The 20,159-nt window shown below is 42.6% G+C and overlaps 1 protein-coding gene across 13 annotated transcripts in view; it reads right to left on the minus strand.

Annotated features, from left to right (window-relative positions):
* Positions 1-1,014: 1,014 nt before the first annotated feature.
* NEO1 (neogenin 1) overlaps positions 1,015-20,159 on the minus strand; it is a 373,996-nt gene continuing 354,851 nt past the window's right edge. For all 13 annotated transcript variants that reach the window (XM_084905496.1, XM_084905495.1, XM_084905494.1 and 10 more), the window contains 3 exons: positions 17,791-18,054; positions 4,467-4,603; positions 1,015-3,378 (listed from right to left, as the gene is read on the minus strand). In XM_084905496.1, the coding sequence (XP_084761622.1) occupies positions 3,295-3,378; positions 4,467-4,603; positions 17,791-18,054 (485 nt within the window). In that variant the 3' untranslated portion in view covers positions 1,015-3,294. The remainder of the gene's footprint in view (positions 3,379-4,466; positions 4,604-17,790; positions 18,055-20,159) is intronic.

Raw genomic sequence — 20,159 nt, forward strand, 5'->3', positions numbered from 1 at the left:
GGCAATCCAAGTGGAGGCCCTGGTATCTGGGACTTATCTTCTATAATTGAAATTTTGTAGCCTTGAGAGGAGGCCAAAGCAGGCCAGGGCAGGTGGAAAGCTCCATCTCCTGCTCTTTCCAGCTCTGTGGCTGCCATCATTTTTGTTGGGACTTACTTTTCTATCATTGAAACTTTGTAGCATTGAGTGGAGGCCTGTGCCGGCAAGGGTAGGCAGAAAGCTTACTGTAACTGGGTTCCCAACCTCAACTCTGGTGGGTGCTGGTGAGTGCTCTTTTCCATTGCCGGGGAAACCCAAGCCTCCCTCCTGCTCTCTGTGGCCACAGCCATCTTGGTTGGGTTTATTTGCGTATTCGCTCCTGATTGGCTGGTGGGTGTAGCGGAGGTATGGTCAATTTGCATATTATGCTTTTATTAGATAGGATGGACCAGGAAGCAGACACCAGCAAAACTCTGGTACCCTGAGCTTCCCCGACTCCAGGATTTTGAGAAATAGATGTTTGCTAATTAAGTCAATGTATTTTTGTTATAGTAGCCTGAGCTAAGGCACAAAGCAAATGTGTGAGGCTAGGCAGCCTGGGAAAGGCTGGGACTCCTTGTAGATAACTGCTCTAGGTGTCATACACCCAAGAGAGGAGGGTTGGGAGTGGGAAGGCCCAGGCCTAGTGTGGGTGCTCTGTCATGTGCCAACAGGATCAGCTGCTGCCCAGGGCACTGCCACACACCCTTCAGCAGGTGCACTTTTCTGCTGGGTTTTCTGACAGAAGTCATCTGTGGTTCCTCAGGCTGCTCAGTCCCTGCTGGGCAGCAGTGAGAGGTGGGGACAGGACTCATCTTCAGGGCTAATGGGAAACCTCTGCCTGCAGTCTCCTGGCTCTCTGGCCACACCTCAACAGTGTCCTGAGAACTCCTGCCTTTATAGTGAGGGAAATGGTGAAGTCAATTTGAGGCTGGGAAACAGGGGACCCCAAGTTGTTTTCTTAAGGAAAAAAGGAAAATAACACTTAGACCGGAGTTTGAATGGATTAAAAAAGTGTATTGGATTTCCAATACTAAATAAAAACATGAAATTGTTTTTAAAAAAGCCATAGAGTTTACAGGATCAACTACAGAAAAGGCCAAACAAGTGTGTACAGCAAGTAGTCCCAGCAGCCCTTGAGGGCCCTGCAGGCAACAAGGCGCAGACACATCTGTTCCAGATGCTCCTGAAAAAAGCTGCTGAGCAGCTGCTCACCTACGACATTATAACACATACAATGGCTTCGTTTAAAAAAACCACAGGAAATGTAAGAAAATGTATTAAATTGTGAAAAGGTGCAATTCAGAATAGCTTCCTTTTCTTAATTTTAAAAAATTCCCAACTTTGAGCAGTTACTTTATTTAAAAATAATCCCCCACCCACCCCAGCTTTGTGGCAGTGTCCAGGTACCAAGGCCCTGAGGTAACAGGTGTTAAGATTCATGAGAAGAAATGCCCTGAACACCGAGCATGTTTCTTTGGGCGAAGGTGAGCCAGTTCCTAGGGAATCAGCCGCCTGGTGAGTGCTCTTTTCAGGGTCAGTTTAAGTGCACTGGCTTCGCAGAACCCTGCCTGGTAGTACCATCTGTGAACAGGGGCGTGGCAGCAGGAGTCCCAGCACTGCATTTTTCATTGCCCCAAAATAATAAATACAAGGAGTTCATCGGCTAGAGCAGTGGTCGCCCTTTCAGACCCCATGGACCACCGGTTGGCGACTGCTGTTCTCTACTGCCTTCCACATTCTCTTGGGGGAAATGCCTGAAGGGCTTTCCTGTATTTTTTCATAATATATTCTTAATATAAAAAACAAAAAACAAAAAAACAAACCCAGGTCTTCACTTTTTTAAGAAAAAAATGAATTATTTGCAAAGACAAAGGCTTCTGTGTGTGGCCAGGCCATTCAGTGTACCTCGGAAACCTTCTGCTGCCCATTCTAACCAGCTTAGCTGAGCTGCTAGATGGAGGAGGGAAAGCTGCCTCCTGTGCCCCTCACCACTGTCCCTGTCCAATGCTACTTAAGAACCACATTCAGAAGGAAGTGGGAGCCTCAGGGGTAAAGCAGCCACTGCAACATGGAAGGGAGAGCTGGGCTGGCTGAAGACAGGAACTGGAGAGATGCAAGGAGTCCTAAGTGGAAACAAAGTTCCTTCCTTAAACCTCAACTTTCCCAGTGGGAACAGATGACAAAAGCAGGAAAAAGGCTCACCCTGTTCTCTGACTGCCCAGGAGCAGGGCTGCCCTGTCTGCAATACCCCTGCAAGTGGGAGTACAGTACCTGACTGCTCGGCATGGGCACTCTCATCAGGATCTGACCAAGACACAGGGCAGCTAAATCCTTGAACCCACCTATTGCACAGAAGAAATTTTTAACTAGTCCACATGAAACTCCAGTTGCAATTTAGTGACAATAAAGATGGACGTGCCAGGAAAGGACAATAACGTAGATGCTTCCATTCTCCGCAGGCTTCTTGAAGAAAGTACAATGGAAACACTCACAGGAACTCAGCAGCCACTCCAATTCCTATTCCCAACCCTCCCTCGCACCCCAACACTGAAACTGCACAGAAGCAACAAATAAGTCCTTTCAATGTTACATATGATTCAAATAGATCTGAAGTCTCACAGTGATGAGAGGAGAAAGTCAGACCTTCAATAATTATAATTAAAAAAATAATAAAAAAGCTTACAAACAGCAATGCAACATTTCTTCCCCCCTCAAAGTGATGGGTTAACAGCTGGTAGGGGATGCAACGACTCATAATTAAAAAATAAAAACAAAAAAACAAGCCTACCCCTGGAACAACCCACACTGTTGATGACTTTCCATACATAATTCAGACAAGTCAAATGTCAACCACTTGTGGAGAAGACCACGACTTCCTTGGTTTAATAGTGTTTTTCTTCTGAAGGTAAAATAGGACGCAAATAAAACTGTACATAAATGCCAATGTCTACACTCTGTAAAGGCGATGCAGTCATAGCACGAAGACACAGCCTGACCACAAAGTAAAAGGGAGGCTAGGTTTCTTGCCACTTCCCTAGACACAAAACTTTGGCCCATGGTGCCCGATCCTGCAGTGTACCAGCAGGTAAAGGGAAGCTGCCTCAACATGGGCTTCTTCTGGGCTGACCAGAAGCAGCCCCATGCAGGTGCAGGCTTGTCTGCGTGTTCACACTGTGTTCTCAAGTGCTCTCATCCTCTGTACAATTCCTTGTTCCCAAGCTGAGTCCCAAGACTTCTAGACTCAGTTCTGGAGTCACGTCCTCGTGAAGGACGTCATGCTGTCGTGATGGCGTTGAGATCCTTCATTAGTCCTTCCAGGTGGGCCATCTCTTTGGTTAGCTCATCTGGTTCATAGCTCTAAAGAAAAGAGAACACTGTTACTGGGTGCGACCGGACCGGAGGAGCCATCCAGAAGACGAGCCCAGAGAGAGCCTGAGAGTCTGTAAAGTTCCCCGGAGAGACTAGACAATGGAAACCCTGCTGGCCCAGAGGGACCAGACTGAAGGAGGTGCCAAGGCCACTCAGCCCCCAAGCCAGCAACCACTCATTTCTTCACAATGCAACATGCCTCTCCTCCAACATACTCTGTCCAGAGTAACAATCTTAGTTTGTCTAGGTCTCTGTCACAATCAATATGTCCCATAATCTCTGGGCTCCGAGCTTTCCTCTTAAAGAGTCCTATAGTTGGAAATGCAGTCTCAGACATATTTACTGGAATGCAAGAGAGAAAAAGCAAGGAGAAGTCCTGTTGATTTTTATTGATTTCAGAGGAAGGGAGGGAGGGAGGGAGGGAGGGAGGGAGGGAGAGAGAGAGAGAGAGAGAGAGAGAGAGAGAGAGAGAGAGAGAGAGAGAGAGAAACGTCAATGATGAGAGAGAATCACTAATGGGCTGCCTCCTGCACGCCCCCTACTGGGGATGAGAGCACAACCTGGGCATGTGCCCATGACTGCAATCAAACCAGAACCCTTCAGTCTGCAGGCTCTATTCACTAAGCCAAACCAGCTAGGTTGCCCCTGTTTATTTTTGGTGTGAAAGTATCCACTTAGGAATCTTCCCCTCCAGCATCTTGCCCAGAAAAGGTCAGGAAGTAGGACTGAAGGGTGAAAGAACACGTGGATGACTTAAACCAAGAAAAGAGGACCAGAGAGAGAGAGAGAGTAGATTAAAAAAAGGAGGGTGGTGGGTTGGGGAGAAAAAAAAAATCACTAGCTAGGCTGGTAAGATAAGCTAATCCAAGATACATCAGAGTGAGTATAAGAGAAAGCAGATCTAAGCTTCCACACAGTTCCTGGCTCAGAGAGATGTTCCATTAAGCATGTCTACAGAGTGAATGAGAGAACCTGCTTCAAACTCTGGCCCAGCACAGCATCAGTAGGACCTGCACACTCATGTCCTGGGACATGCTCCTGGAAAGCTGGCCGGGCTGTTGGTCCCATGAACTTACACTTTCGGAGTCTTCCAGCATCCTTGTGGTCTCCTGCACTTCGGGGGCACTGGGAACCACCACGGGCATGGGAGGCCTGCTCCTTCCTAAGGTTCCAACGGAGGCCGTCTTCATTGAGTGAATGTGATGGTGCAGAGCTGAGGGGAAAGGGCAGTGTCAGGTGTGTAGTTAAGCTTGCTCCAACCAAACCGCACGAAGGGATATACCCAGTGAGGGATACACCCAGACCCAGTGCAGCAATCTGGCACTGAGAAGGCCCTGGAACAAGATGGAAGGAGGGAGAAAGCAGGGCATCCAAGAGGCCAAAGGAAATATTACATTTGACTTTAGAAAATTAACCTCCTAGTCTAGTGGGCCTCTACCCTGTTTCCCCGAAAATAAGACAGTGTCTTATATTAATTTTTGCTCCCAAAGATGCGCTAGGTCTTATTTTCAGGGGATGTCTTATTTTTCCATGAAGAAGAATACTGTACAAATTTATTGTTAAATGAAAATAAAGGAAATTTATTACCTGAATACAGTACGGTAGTATGGTAGTTGTCAACACAAACCAGACAAACTGTGAATCCTACAGTATCAAGAATTTATTCATTTATTCAATGACAATCATGTCATCACCTTCTGGAACATCATCATAACAATCTAATTCCTGAATTTCCTGGTGAATTTCTTGTGACTCCATTTCTTTCAGAATCAGTGGACCAAATCTCTCATGTTTAGCCTGGGGGGGGGGGGCTTCTTTTCGGGGGGATGCCTTATATTTCACTCAGAAGGAAACTGTAAGTAGGTCTTATTTTCAGAGGATGTCTTATTTTTGGGGAAACACGGTAATATAGTGATCCATGGACCCCTTGCAGGATATCTGATAGATTAAAGTCTTTTGATAATCATACTACAGTATTCTTTGCCCTTACACTAATGGTACAAAAGCAACAGTGGGTAAAACTGCTAGAGCCCAAGCATAGGTGAAGGTAGTGGCACCAAACTGTAAAATTGCTCACTGATACACACTTGCAGTTTAAAAGCAGTCAGTTTAAGATCATTCTTTATGAAATAGTAAAAATTATTTTATTAAATCTGGATCTTGATTACACAACTTTTAAATATTCTATATGATAAAGTGGAAAGTATGCACACAGGATTGCTGCTGTACACCAAGGTGGGAGAACTGTTCCCACCAGACACCTGGGGCAGCCCGTGTTGTGAACTGTACTGTCACTTGTTTCATGAACACCAATGTTAGTTCAAAGCGACTGACAAGCCAGTTATCTGGACTTAAGCATTTGGCAGACATTTTCTAGAAAGTGAATGAAGTAAGCCAGTCACTTCAAGAAAAACAATGGACATTAAGTTTCGAGTAAAATTAGAGTTTTTAAAATCTTGCATCTAGAAATACAAGGTGTACCGGTTAATAATGGCTGATTTTGAAATCAAAGAAAACATGATAATTTCAAGAGAAACATCAAAAGTGCTTTATTCAAAGTAATGTCCATCGCTAGCTACACATTTTCCCCATCTTTCAAGTAATTTGTAGATATCGTCCCAATAGAACTTTTCTTGTTTTGAGGCAAACCATTCAGAGACTCAATTTTCCACTTTTTCATACGTTTTGAAGTGCTGCTCAGAAAGTACATGTGCCATCCATTGGCAACAAGTGGTAATGTGAAGGAGCAAGGTCTAGTGAATACGGCGGGTGGCTGAGATGTTTTAACGCGTCTTTAACTGGTTTTGAAGTTGTGTGATGGTGCGTTATCATGAAGCCGACACTCTATCCACTGAGCCAAACTGGTTAGGGCGAAATTCAACCTTTTTAAGCATAAAAATATCTATGATGTTAACACCTTCAACAAATTTGACATAGGAAGTTTTGAAGCTAGCTGTTAACAAAATAGCATACATATCAAATCGTATATATATATATATATATATATATATATATATATATATATATATATATCAACATATGGGTAACTCTGTCTATTGAAAAAAAAATCCGCATTATTAACCGGTACACATAGTAAGAAATTGGATCCATGATGGTGGCTGACAGGCCAGCAAGTTGCAAGATAGTGTGTGAGTGAGAGAGTGAAAGGAGAATGTGTGGACATGTGTATTTGTGAGTGAGGAACAGTTATATTCCACAGGACTGTTGGGGACTGGTGGACCAGGTTCCCTTAGCCAGGCAGCCTCTACTACTCCTGAAATCTCTCTTGGAGTAGCCAGTTCTGCAGCAGAGATGGCACCATATTAAAGGGAAGAGCGGCTGTGATAGGAAGCCCAGCCTTACCTTCAACCGGGGAGACCTTGGATACCTCCCGGGACCCTGAAACCACAATCCCAGGGACCAGCTGCCTCGGCTGCAAACCCATGAACACAGAGACTCCAGCCTCTGCGGCCACGGGCACCTAAAAAGTTTGTCCAGGGGGAGACAAAGCATTGCTGAATACGCTTCAGGTGCCCTGAGCCTTCTCACAGAGCACATAGAAGGAACAGCTGAATCAGATAACACCCACCTGGAATTGGCAAATTAAACACAGCTGGTGAAGCAATCTATGAACAGAAAAGTCAGAGATCCCCTGGAGAGAGGTGAGATCTGATCTCTGGGTTGGAGGGAAAAACGAGTACAGCGAGGACTAGAGTCTCAGAGGGAGACTGCGCTCCACCAAATCCATGGCCCTTGGGGTCAGTGTACCCTTAAATGTGGAAGGAGGTCCACAGGGTTTCTGGCAGAGGGGGACTCTAGATATAAGCCCCAGAAAGGCAGACTGAAGTTCTTTACTAGGCACACAGTGCTTCAGGGAGAAAGATGCGTGTTGGCATGGTTCCTTTGTCTTTTTCACTACCTTGCTTTTGCTTACTAAGCCCAGTACACAGTATCTTCTAATTAAAAACACTCACTGAGACTACAGGGGAACTTGTTTCTGTAGAAACTGGGGATTGGAATAAGGAGAGATGAGCAGGAAACAAACTCTGGGTCAGTACATCCTTTCAACCAAGTATTAAGTGCAGCAGGGAAAGAAGAGTTTATACACTGGGCTGAAGAGCTATTTGGTCTTGGAAATTAATATAGAAACACTGCCACCCAAGGGTTGTGTTAGAAATTGACACTTGTGTAAATATAACTGAAGGCAGATAGAGAAACAAAGTGAGCAGATAGATCCCGCTGCTTGAAAACAAGGTTGTGGCTTATGACACAGAGGAGCAATGGATCGCAGGGAATTTCAACATTGTGCTGACTACTTGACAAGAAACATACATGCCAGGCAGAACAGTAGAGGAAGTGAATAACCTTCACTACTTAACTTTTTTATTTACTTTTTACTTAAGAAACTATTTTTTTCTCACTTGATTTCACCTTTTAAATTATTACTGCTATTGTTTTACCTTTTTAAAAAGTTTTATTTTTTATTTTATTTTATTTTGGGATCAGTGTTCTACATTCTATTTTTATTTTTATTTTAGCATTATTTTACTCTATCTCAATTTTTTCCTTTATGCCAACACTTTCTTCCTCACTTTCCCCCTTTTTCATCCTGTTTCTCTTACTCTGTCCCTGCTTTAGTTTTTCTCTATACTTTCTTTTTACTCCTGTTTTAAAACTGATCTTACTCACATATCTAATTTCCTCTCCCATGCTTCAAGTCCATGCATATTTCTCTCTTATCTTTCTTCACTAGCCAAATATTTTTCCTTTTTCCTTTTTCTGTCTTGTTGTAATTCCCAGCCCCCCCCCCCCTTTTTTTTTGCTTTTGTTTTTCTTCTCCTTGCTTGTTTTCTTCTTCTACTAATAGCTTAATTAATTCCAATCACTAACTCTGGCCTATCTACTCTCTATTCTCCTTTTTCAATAATAAATGAATATACACTGAGTGGCCAGATTATTATGATCCCTGAATGCATAATACTCTGGCCACTCAGTGTGTGTGTGTGTGTGTGTGTATACATACATTAGAGGTACGGTGCATGAATTCATGCATGGCTGGGGTCCAGCCAGCCTAGCTAGGGAGAGGGGACATGGGCAGTTGGCCGGCCTGCCTGCTGGTTGAACTCCTGGTAGAGGGGACAATTTGCATATTAGCCTTTTATTATATAGGATATACACTGAGTGGCCAGATTATTATGCATTCAGAGATCATAATAATCTGGCCACTCAGTGTATAGACAGATTAAAGAAAGGGGAGTTTTTTAATATATAAATTTTCTTTTACATATATATATATATATATATATTTCTCTTTTTTGGTATTAGTATTTTGTTTTTTACTTTCCTTCTTATACACTCATTCTCTTTCTCCTCCTCTATACTGAATCGTGGACATTTTCCCATTCATTCGATTCTCTGACCTTACCTTCTGGAAATAAGTTCTGCCTCCTAAGATTCAGCAGTGTGTTTGTTGTTAGGGTGTTTGTTGTTTGCATTTTTTGGATTAGCTATTGCTTTTTTGAAGTTTTCCCCCCATATACATATATTTTTCCCCCCTTCTTTTTTCTTCTCTTTCTTTTCTCTCTTGCATTTCTTTCTTTTCTCAGTATTATTTTTGCAATATTTTCTCTCCCCTAATTCTCTTTTGTTTGGTGGTCACCTTTGTTTGGGATTATTGGTATTGCGAATACATTTGTATTTGGTGCCCTGTGCATTGTGTCTTGTTGTGTTGTATTTTGTGTCTTTAAGTCAACGCAGAAGAAAGAGAGTTACATAATCAGACACCCTGAGAATAGCAAACATGAATAGACAAAGAAACAGCCCCATACAAAAGAAAAGAAGGAATCACCAGAAAAGGAAGTAAACGAAATGGAGGCATATTTGTCAGAGAGAGAATTCAGAGCAATGACCATAAGGACACTGAAAAGGATGGAAGACAAATTCAACAATATGTGTAAGAACCAAGAGGAAATGAGGAACCAAAAAAAAATGAAAAATGAAATTGCTTCAATGAAGAGCACAATAGAAAGAATCAATAGTAGATTAGAAGAAGCAGAGAATCAGTGAGCTAGAAAACAAGGTAAGAAAAAATACCCAAGCAGAGCAGCAACTGGAAAAAAAAAAAAAAAAAAAAACCTTAAAAAACAGGAGGAGAGACTAAGGGAACTTTGGGACAACATGAAAACGAAACAACATCTGCATATTATGGGTTCCAGAAGAAGAGGAAACTGAGAAAGGAATAGAAAACCTGTTTGAAAAAATAATGACAGAAAACGTCCCTGATATTTGGAAGAAGAAAAAACTCACACAGTTCTAAAAAGCTCAGAGTCCCAAACAAGATGAACCCAAAAAGACTGACACCAAGACACATTATAATTAAAATGGCAAACACCAAAGACAAAGTAAGCATTTTAAAGGCTGCCAGAGAGAGACAGAAAGTTACCTCTAAGGGATCTCCCTTGTAAATGGATTAAATGCCCCAATTAAAAGACATAGGGTAGATGAGTGGATAAGAAAACATGACCCATATATCTGCTATCTACAGGAAATCCACCTGAAAACAAAGAACTCACACAGACTGATGGTGAAGGGATGGAAAAAGGTTTTTCAGGTGAATGAAAAAAAAAAAAAAAAAAAAAAAAGTGGGGTAGCAATACTCATATATGACAAATTAGACCTCAAAGTTAAGGCCATAACAAGAGATAAAAAGGGCCACTTCATAATACTAAAGGGAGCAATTCAGCAAGAAAATATAACTATGGTAAACATATATACATCCAATACTGAGCACCTAAATACGTAAAAAAAAAACTTCTGAAGGATATCAAGGAAGAGATTGACAGCAACAGTCATAGTAGGTGACTTGAATACCCCACTAACACTACTGGATAAATCCTCTAAACAAAAAAATCATCAAAGAAACAGCAACCCTAAATGACTAACCAGATGATGGAATTGACATCTTCAGAATATTTCACCCCAAAGTCACAGAATATACATTCTTTTCAAGTGCACATGGGTCATTTTTAAAGATAGTCCACATATTAGGAAATAGGCAAAGTCTCTTCAAATTCAAGAATTCATATCAAGCATCTTCTCAAATTACAATGGCATAAAAGTAGAAATCAACTACAATAAAAACAATGCAAAAAATCAAAACACCTGGAGGTTAAATAGCATGCTATTAAACAATGATTGGGTTATCAGAGAGATCAAGGAAGAAATAAAAAGCATCATGGCAACAAAAGAAAATGAAAGTACAACAATCCAAAATCTATAGGACACAGTGAAAGCAGTCTTGAGAGGGAAGCAGGCCTACCTCAAAAAATAAGAAAAAATGGTAATAAATTGTCTAACCCTACAACTCAAAGAGTTAGAAAGAGAGCAATAGCCCTAACCGGTTTAGCTCAGTGAGTAAGAGTGTTAGCCAATGGACTGAAGGGTCCCAGGTTCGATTCCAGTTAAGGGCATATACATTGGTTTTGTGCACATCCCCAGTAGGCAGCCGATCAATGTTGCTCTCTCACTGATGTTTCTAATTCTCTCTCCCTCTCCCTTTCTCTCTGTAAAAAATCAATAACATATATTTTTTTAAAAAAGAAAAGAAAATAAAGAGAGCAGTAAGAAAAGCCTAGTGTAAGCAGAAGGAAACCATAAAGATCAGAGCGGAAATAAATGACATAGTGACAAAAAAAAAAACACAAAACAAAAAAAACCACCAAAAAACAAAAAAACAAAAAACAAAACAAAGGATCAACAAAAGCAAGAGCTGGTTCTTTGAAAGGATAAACAAGACTGATGAACCTCTAGCCAGGCACACCAAGAAGCAAAGAGAGAGGACCCAAATAAACAAAATCAGAAATGAAAGAGGTGAAGTAACAACCAATCTTACAGAAATCTATCTGCCACCATGAGTTTTTGATTTTTTTTGTTAATCCTCACCAGAGGATATTATTTTTTCCCTTGATTTTTAGAGAGAGTAGAAGGGATTGGGGGGCTGGGGGTGGGACAGAGAGAGAGAGAGAGAGAGAGAGAGAGAGAGAGAGAGAGAAAGAGTGAATGAGTGAGTGAGTGAGAAAGAGAGAAGCGTCAATGTGCGAGACATATTGGTTGGTTACCTCCCACATGCGCTCTGATGAAGGCCTGGGATATGTGGGCTGACACTCTAACCACTGGCCAGGACTGCCACCATAAATTTGAGAGCTTCCCAATAGTTACAAACTTTGGTGATATTAATGAATATGTTTTTAGATATTACATAATAAAACATATCAAGATTTGGAAGATCTGTATAAGTTAATAAGCCAACATTTTCAAAATGATTAATGTGTGTGGTGTGTTCAATATCATGCATTCAAAGTACAAGATAGATGGATTTTAATGAAGCAGAGATGATTTCTGATTCCACATTATGCATAAACTATAAGAAACTACAAATTGCTGAGTTTTGTTGTAATATCAAAAAAGAATATCTGCAATTATCTGTAAAAAAGTTTTAAAAATACTTTTCCCTTATCTGACCACATATTTGTGAGCCCATATTTTCTTCTTATACTTCAAACAAAACAACATATTGCAAGAGACCGAATGCAGAAGCAGGTAGGAGAATGAAACTGTCTTCTATTATGTCAGACATTAAAGAGATTTGCAAAAATATAACACAATGTCACTCCTAACTACATTTCTTTTCAAAAAGTAATTTTTCATTAAAATATGCTATTTATCTTAATATGATAGATGTATTGCTATTTTTATTATTGTTTTTTAATCGTCATCAAAAGATGTTTTATTGATTTTAGAGAGAGAAAGAGTGTATGTATAGAGAAAGAGAGAGAGAGAGAGGGAGAAAGAAACATTGATTGGCTGTATCCAATATGTCTATAAGTGCCCTGACCAGGGATCAAACCTGCAACATTTTGGCTTACCAACTGAGTCACAGGACCAGGCCAGATGTATTCCTATTTTAAAATGAGTAAAATAGTTTTATAATTTCTGTTTTAAGACTGTGGCATCTCAGAGGGAAGGTGGGGTAGGGTGGGTGGTAATCAACCAAGAACTTGTATGCATATATGCATAACTAACTCATGGAAACACACAATAGGGTGATGAAGGCCTGGGTGGGGGTGGGCTGGAGGGAGTTAATGGGGGAAAAGGAGGACTTGTGTAATACTTTCAACAATAAAGAATTATTTTTAAAAATTCTGTTTTAATTGGTAATACAGTAAATGTTGAGGAAAAGCTCTTGTGGTGGTGGCAGCTTTTAAGAGTATAAAGGGGTCCTAAGACCAAAAAGCTTACAGGAGAACCCAAGATGGTGGCGTAGGTAAACACACCTAAACTGCGGCCGTGCACAATTTCAAACCTACAACTAAAAGACAAAATGTCGAAAAAGATATCATAGGAGAAACCAAGATGGCGGCATAGGGTAGACACCTGAATGCAACCAACCACAACAAATTTGAATTTAGAACTGGAAAACAGAGGAAACATCACCCTGAAGTGCCAGACGGCTGGCTGAAAGGAAGTGCTACCATCTGGGATGGAGAGAGAAGGCACGTTGAACCTCAGGAACTGTTAAGGTGCAGAGAACTGCGCGTGCAAAAAGGCAGCTGTCTGACTTCACTGCTGGCTTGTTTGCGGAGCTTGGAGAGGGCAGGTGGAGTTCGCTGCTGGCTTACTCCCTGCGTGAGGAGAGGGCAGACAGCTAATGCGCGGCTAGCTTTCTTGTTTGGGAGGAAAACAGAACCACCCTATTGCGCTGATAGATGGCCCTCGACAGGGAGAGGCCAGACTGTCAGGCAGTGGGCAGAGATCTCTTGGAGGTGTGTGAAGCCAGTGGCCATTACTGTGGGACTCAGAAACCAGACCCTCGTAGGGAGGGGCTGACCAAAGCTTGTCTGCACTATCTCGAGACTCCACCCCATCCAAGTGGAGCACAGAAGCCCTTCCAGTGGCTAGCTTTCTCATTAGCCACGAATAGGACTCTCTTAGGGAGAAACAGACAGGAATCCAAAGCTGCTCTGTACCTATACCAAAGAGGTGCACGTGCCTGCAACCAATCTTGCCGGATTCACCAAAGTTTGTCTGTGCCACCATGAGGTTCCACCCCATCCAAGCGGATACAGAAACCCTCCTAGCTGAGACACTTCTGATCCTCATAGCCAATTGGCTTGGAGATCAACACTTCCCAGTGATACCAACAACAAGCAAGGCTTAACAACAAGACTGCACACACAGCCCACAAAGGGCTACACCAAGACTGTCCACCTCAGGTAACTGGGAGGCTGACCCACTGAACCATATAGGACACTTAACACACAAAGCCACCCTACCAACTCAGGGAAGCTGTGAAAATGCCAAGACAAGGAAACAGATCACAAACAAAAGAAACGGAGAACAAGAAGCAACTGGATATAGAGTTCAAAACCACGCTTATAAGGTTGTTCAAGAATTTCCTAGAAAAGGCTGATAAAACAAACGAGACCTATGAGGAGATGAAAAGGGATCAACTAGAAATAAAGAATACATTGTCTGATATAAAAAAAAATATTATACAGAGTCCTAAAAACAGAATGGAAGGTCGCAAGAATCAAGTCAAATATATGGAACACAAAGAGTAAGAGGACACTCCTCCACAGAAGCAAGAAGACAAGAGAATCCAGAAAGTTGAAGATATTGTAAGAAACCTCTGGGACAACTTCAAGCAAACCAACATCAGAATTATGGGGATCCCAGAAGAAGAGAGAGAGGAAGATACCAAAAGAATAATGTAAGAAATAGTGACAGAAAACTTCCCCCACATGGGGAAAGAAATAGATTTATAAGTCCAGGAAGCGCACAGAACCCCAAACAAAAGAAACCCAAAGAGGACCACACCAAGACACATCATAATTAAAATGCTAAGAGCAAAAGACAGAGAGAGAATATTAAAAGCAGCAAGAGAAAAGCAGGTAGTTATCTATAAAGGAGCACCCATACGATTGTCAGCTGATTTCTCAACAGAAACCATGTAGGCCAGACGGGAATGGCAAGAAATATTCAAGGTGATGAATAGTAAGAACCTACAGCCAAAAATACTCTAACCAGCAAAGCGCTCACTCAGAATCAAAGGCCAGATAAAGAGCTTCACAAATAATAAAAAGCTAAAGGAGTTCATCACCACCAAACCAGAATTATATGAATTGCTGAAAGGGGTTCTTTAGGAAGAGGAAGAAGATATAGATAAAAATTATGATCAACAAATACATAACTATCAACAAGTGAAACTAAAAACCAAGGGAATTAAAAAATCTGATGAACAATATTAACTGGTGAATATAATAGAATCAGAGGTATGGAAGGGGAGTGGACTGACTTTCTTGGGGAAAAGGGGAGTGGGGGGTGTGGGAAGAGCCTGAACAAAAACTGTACACCTATGGATGAGGACAATGGGGGGTGGGGAAAGGACAGAGGGTGGGGTGGGAACCTGGTGGAGGGGAGCAATGGAGGAGAAAAAAAAATGAGGAACATTTGTAATAATATGAACAATAAAGATTCATAAAAAAAAAAAAAAAGGCAAAATGTCTATCACCCAGAACCACAGGAGGGCTTGGCTGAGTGGAAGTTCTACAACCAGATGGAAAGAGAGGGGAGCATTCAGCACACAAACGCTGAAAAACTGAGGTACAATGGTGCATTATATGGGCTGGCGGCGGATCCTGGCTGGTCGTGGGCGTTGCTTTCTTTAACCTGTAGGGGAGATGTGTGAGACCCAAACTCCTACAGGGAGAAGCTGGACTGTCTGCCTTCGGGTCGGAAAGTGAGGGTGGCTGGTTTGCAGAGCTGCGTGGAGGAACAATTGTTTGCTGAGCTGGGTGTGAGACACGGGATGCGGTCAGAGGCACAGGATGGCTCACTGCCAGCCATTGCTGTTTGCCACACCCTAAGACTCTGCCCTGTACAATCTACAAACACACCCAAGCCCAAAGCAGCAGCTTTTACATATGAATGGCCTTCACTATCACTGCTAACTTGCAAACTGGTTCAGACAGCTCCATAATCTACAAATCCCAAGCAGGGAAAAGAGGACTGTAGTTCTTGCTGTAGCTCCTGTAGGGTGACCTCAGACAATAGCTGACCTGCACCCCATTGGAGATCCAGAAGCCAGTGTACTTAGTGGTCAGTGTGAGATAGATTTCAACTCTTCACATCCGTAACTGACACATTTAAGAGGCAGACTCAGTAAGCACCAAAGCCCCACTGCAACAAGTCCTGCACCATAGCATGTCTCCAGCACAGCAGTTCTTCCATTATAAATGCGGGTCCACACAGCCTATTGGCCTAAAGGACAATTCCTCCCAAGGTACCAACAGCAATCAAGGCTTAACTACACCATAAAGGTGTGTACCAAGACTGTCCACCTCTGGTGATTGGGGAGGCTGAGCTACTGTTCCCTGTGGATCATCTACCACACAAAGCTGCTCCATCAACACAGGGAAGCAGCTAAAATGCGAAGGCACAGAGGAATGTCAAGAAAGGGGGAAATGGAGGAAAGCTAACTACGGGACGAAATGGAGGAAAGCAAACTACAGGACCACATTTATAAGGTTACTCAAGAATCTTCTAAAAACTGCTGATAAACTTGATGAGACCTTTAAGGACCTAAATGAGAATGCCAAAAAAAAAAAAAAAAAAAAAAAAGGAAAAGGACAAGTCAGAAATTAAGAATACATTGTCTGAAATAAAGAATTACAGAAACTCAACTGTAGATCAACATACCCCAAGAATCAAACCAAAGATCTGAAACACGAGGAAACAAAAAACACCCAACCAGAAAAACAAAAAGAAAAAAGGACCCAAAAATATGAAGATAATGTAAGGAGCCTCTGGGACAACTTTAAGCATACCAACATCCTAATTTTTGGAGTGCCAGAAGAAGAGAGAGAACAAAACACTGAAAACCTATTAGAAGAAATAATGACAGAAAACTTTCCCTTGGGGAAAAGAGGAGTGGGAGGTGTGGGAAGAGACTGAACATAAACTGTGCACCTATGGATGAGGACGGTGGGGGCGGGGGGGAAGGGCAGAGGGTGGGGTAGGAACCTGGTGGAGGGGGGAAAAAATGAACTTTTGTAATAATGTGAACAATAAAGATTTATTTTAAAAAAAAGAAATAGACTTACAAGTCCAGGAAGCGCACAGAAATCCAAACAAGAGGAATCTAAAGAGGATCACACCAAGACACATCATAATTAAAATGCCAAGGGCAAAAGACAAAGAGAGAATCTTACAAGCAACAAGAGAAAAACTGTTAGTTACCTAAAAGGGAGTACCCGTACGAATATCAGCTGATTTCTCAATAGAAACTATGCAGGCCAGAGGGAGTGGCAAGAAATATTCAAAGTGATGAACCTACAACCAAAGCTATCATTCAGAATTGAAGGTCAGAAAAAGAGCTTCATAGACAAGAAAAAGCTAAAGGAGTTCATCACCACCAAACCAGGATTAAATGAAATGCTGAAGGATAGTCTTTAAGAAGAGGAAGAAGAAGAAAAAGGTAAAGATAAAAATTATGAACAAAAAGACATCAAATACATACCTACCAACAAGTGAATCTAAAAATCAAGTGAATAAAAAGTCTGAAAAACAGAATGGACTGGTGAATATAATGGAATCAGGGACACAGAAAGGGAGTGGACTGATAATTCTCAGGGGGAAAGGGGTCTTGGGGGTATGGGAAGAGATTGGACAAAAATCTCTTCCCATACACCTACGGATGAAGACAGTGGTGGGGGGTAAGGGCATGGGGTGGAGTGGGGAATCGGGTGGAGGGGAGCTATGGTGGGAGGGGGAGGGAAAGGAACACCTGTAATAATCTGAACAATAAAGATTTATTAAAAAAAAAAGACCAAAAAGCTTGGGAACCACTGACTTATTCTGAAACAAACCATTGCAATAGATAATAATGTGGAAGAGTAGGGGAAAGGCATGCCTTTGAGGTCAGAGGACTTTGAGTTGGCTGTGGAGACTCAGGGAATTAATTTCCTAAGGTTCCTCCTTATTTCCAAGCATTGGCCTCCTTGCCCCTCCTTTGGCTTGTAGGGACACTGTGGAGAGAGTCAATTCTGGGAGGCTGAGCAGAGGATTATCTGCTGCTCACAACCATGCCACTGGGTATGACCACCAAGGATCCTGCACCTAAAGCAACCTATAAAAAATCAGCCTTCACTCCCCAGCCAATTGGTCTCCTGTTCCCAAAGGAGAAAGCGCACATCCTCCCTGAGAGGGGTGGTGACACCCTGCTACTCCAAACTGCTGGGAGAAACTTGAAGGGTACTTGCTTTATTATTCTTTAAAGAAGAGGTGATTTTTCGCCATAAGCCAGAGCTAAAGGGTCCCTCCAATGCTGTTGTCTTCACTCACCTTGCTGGGACAGTAATGGTGTGCTTGGCAGTGTGGGATCATAGGTGGGTGGGCCCGGGGGTGGGATAGATGGCACAGCAAAGCTCTTCAATGGGTGGGAAGGGCGAACATGGGCGGTAGGAAGACTTTGGCCTGAATCTTCCTCTTGGGAGCTGGCCAAGTAAGAGGAGCTTGTAGCACCTTCAGGATCCTGGTGATCAGTACAGCATGTCTGAGACGAGGAGGCTGGCATGGTGTCAGTGCTGGGGGTATTTCGAATGGATTCTATAGCAGGAAAGTTTAGATGTTAGCATTTTAAAAATCCATTAAACATATATACATCCCCAAGTTCTGGCTGTTTCTACGGGCCCCTTAGTAAGCAACGAGGTCCCTGGATAAGCACTTCTGCCAAGGCTAAGGAAGAATGGACTAATCTAAAAGAGTCACAAACAATTTTGTCAACCAGTTACTGAAACTTTTTCAGCTACATAGCTAAGTGGTCATAATTTTAGATATTTAAAGTTTTGTTGGGTACTTACTATGGAGCACATATAAAAGTTTGTGAGCCCTGTCAGTATGGCTCAATGACAGAGAGTTGACCCATGGAGCGTTGACTCATGAACCAGAAGGTCATGGTTTGATTCCTGAGTTACAGGCTTGATCCCCAGTAGGGAGTGTGCAGGAGGCAGCTGATTGAAGTCTCTCTCTCTCATCATTGATGTTTCTCTCTCTCTCTCTCTCTCTCTCTCTCTCTCTCTCTCTCTCTCTCTCAAACCAATAAAAATGTATTTTAAAGGTTCATGAGAATACTAGCTATTTAGACATAAATAATTATAAAAGAAAACTTAGTTTCATTGATTGATTGATAGTCTCAGTGACTTTCATAGATAATATGTTTAGTCACCAAGGCTAGCTGGGTACTGGACAAGTACCAATTCTGCCTGCAAGGCCTGGTGGTTACTGTAGAAGGGACAATGCCACAGGCCCTGCCTGTCCTAAGTGGACTATGCACAGCCTCACCAGAGCAACAGCCCTACAGCTCAAATAAGACCTGGACAACCAACTGGTATAGAGGTCTACACAGAGCTTTAAGATTATGCATATGAGGGCGATGGGGCGAGAGAAAGAAATAGGGTCCGGTCAGCCTGGAAAAGGGGAAGACATGGGAAAAACATGGTAGCAATCTCAAAATATGTGAAAAAGGGTCATTGTTCAGGGAGGCTGCGTGGTGGGGTAAAAAAAGCACTGGCTTTGGATCAGATAGACCTGGACTCTAATCTTGACATACTAGCTGGGTACACTTGGCAGTCACCGAATCTGAGTCTCAGTTTCTTCACCTATAAAACAGGAAGAATAATGCAAGATTCACTGGAGATTGAGAAGCCTTATGAAAAGTGCTAAACACTTTTCATTTAATTAGCTCATTCAATCCTCAGAGTAACTCAGAAGGCACTGGGATATTAGGCCTTGCCCTAGGACAGAGTGAGAACAGGTAAAGAAGGAATCTGAATCCCTAAATGGACTCCCAAGCTCACCTTTCAACCCACCACACACTACTGTCCAATGCCACCATGTCCTAACCCTGCAGGAGTGGCAGCAGCACCAAAGCCCAGAGAAACCATATGAGAACAATGGGAGCTGGTGCAAACCACCATTCGTACCCTGGGGAAGGGCCTGGAGGACACCAGCTCTGGACAAGGCTGAATCAGGCAGCCTGAAGGAGGTCCTTCCCTGACTCCTAGAGTTCTCATCCTTAAAAAAGAAAGTAATCCTTTGAAGTAGCAATATATGAGCAACCTGTAGAATCCAACCTATTTCCTTGATGTTATTGTTAAGGGAGCAATGATTTTGTTCCCTTGGGCTCTTAGGGAGACAGGCCATTCCAGTTATGAGTGCTACCCCTTAGCTTAAAGGCCTTGGGTCCCAGGGATGAAGGATTCAGCATCCTCCTCAAGTGCTGAAAGCCTGGCCATTACAACCTTATCAGGCTGAGGATTTTAATTTTTGTGCTTGCTTAAGCTAGCCACCCCCACAGCTGAGAGTTGCTGATCTGCTTGCTAAGTGTGACCTGGGCCTGGAGGGAGCGGGTGAGGGTGGGAGCAGGGACTAGGAGAAGGAGCAGGCTTCAGCCAGGACCATGTCAGCCTGCACTGGCAGGTATTTTAGGTCACTATGCTATAACACAAGTTCCTGCTGGCAAGGGGCCAACTTCAGAGTTGTTTAAGACACAAAAAATTAACACTGCCCATTGACTTGGACAAGTGGAAAGTGCTTTTCCTATGTCAAGTGGTGGTGACATAATAAATGTTCCAGGACAAGACACAGCAAGTGCTCACTAGCGGGAGGACTGCCCTGGCCAGAGTCTAGTCATGCCGAGCCCACACACACAG

Source organism: Pipistrellus hanaki, assembly GCF_964339955.1.
Source record: "Pipistrellus hanaki genome assembly, chromosome: 1".
Lineage (NCBI taxonomy): Eukaryota > Metazoa > Chordata > Mammalia > Chiroptera > Vespertilionidae > Pipistrellus > Pipistrellus hanaki.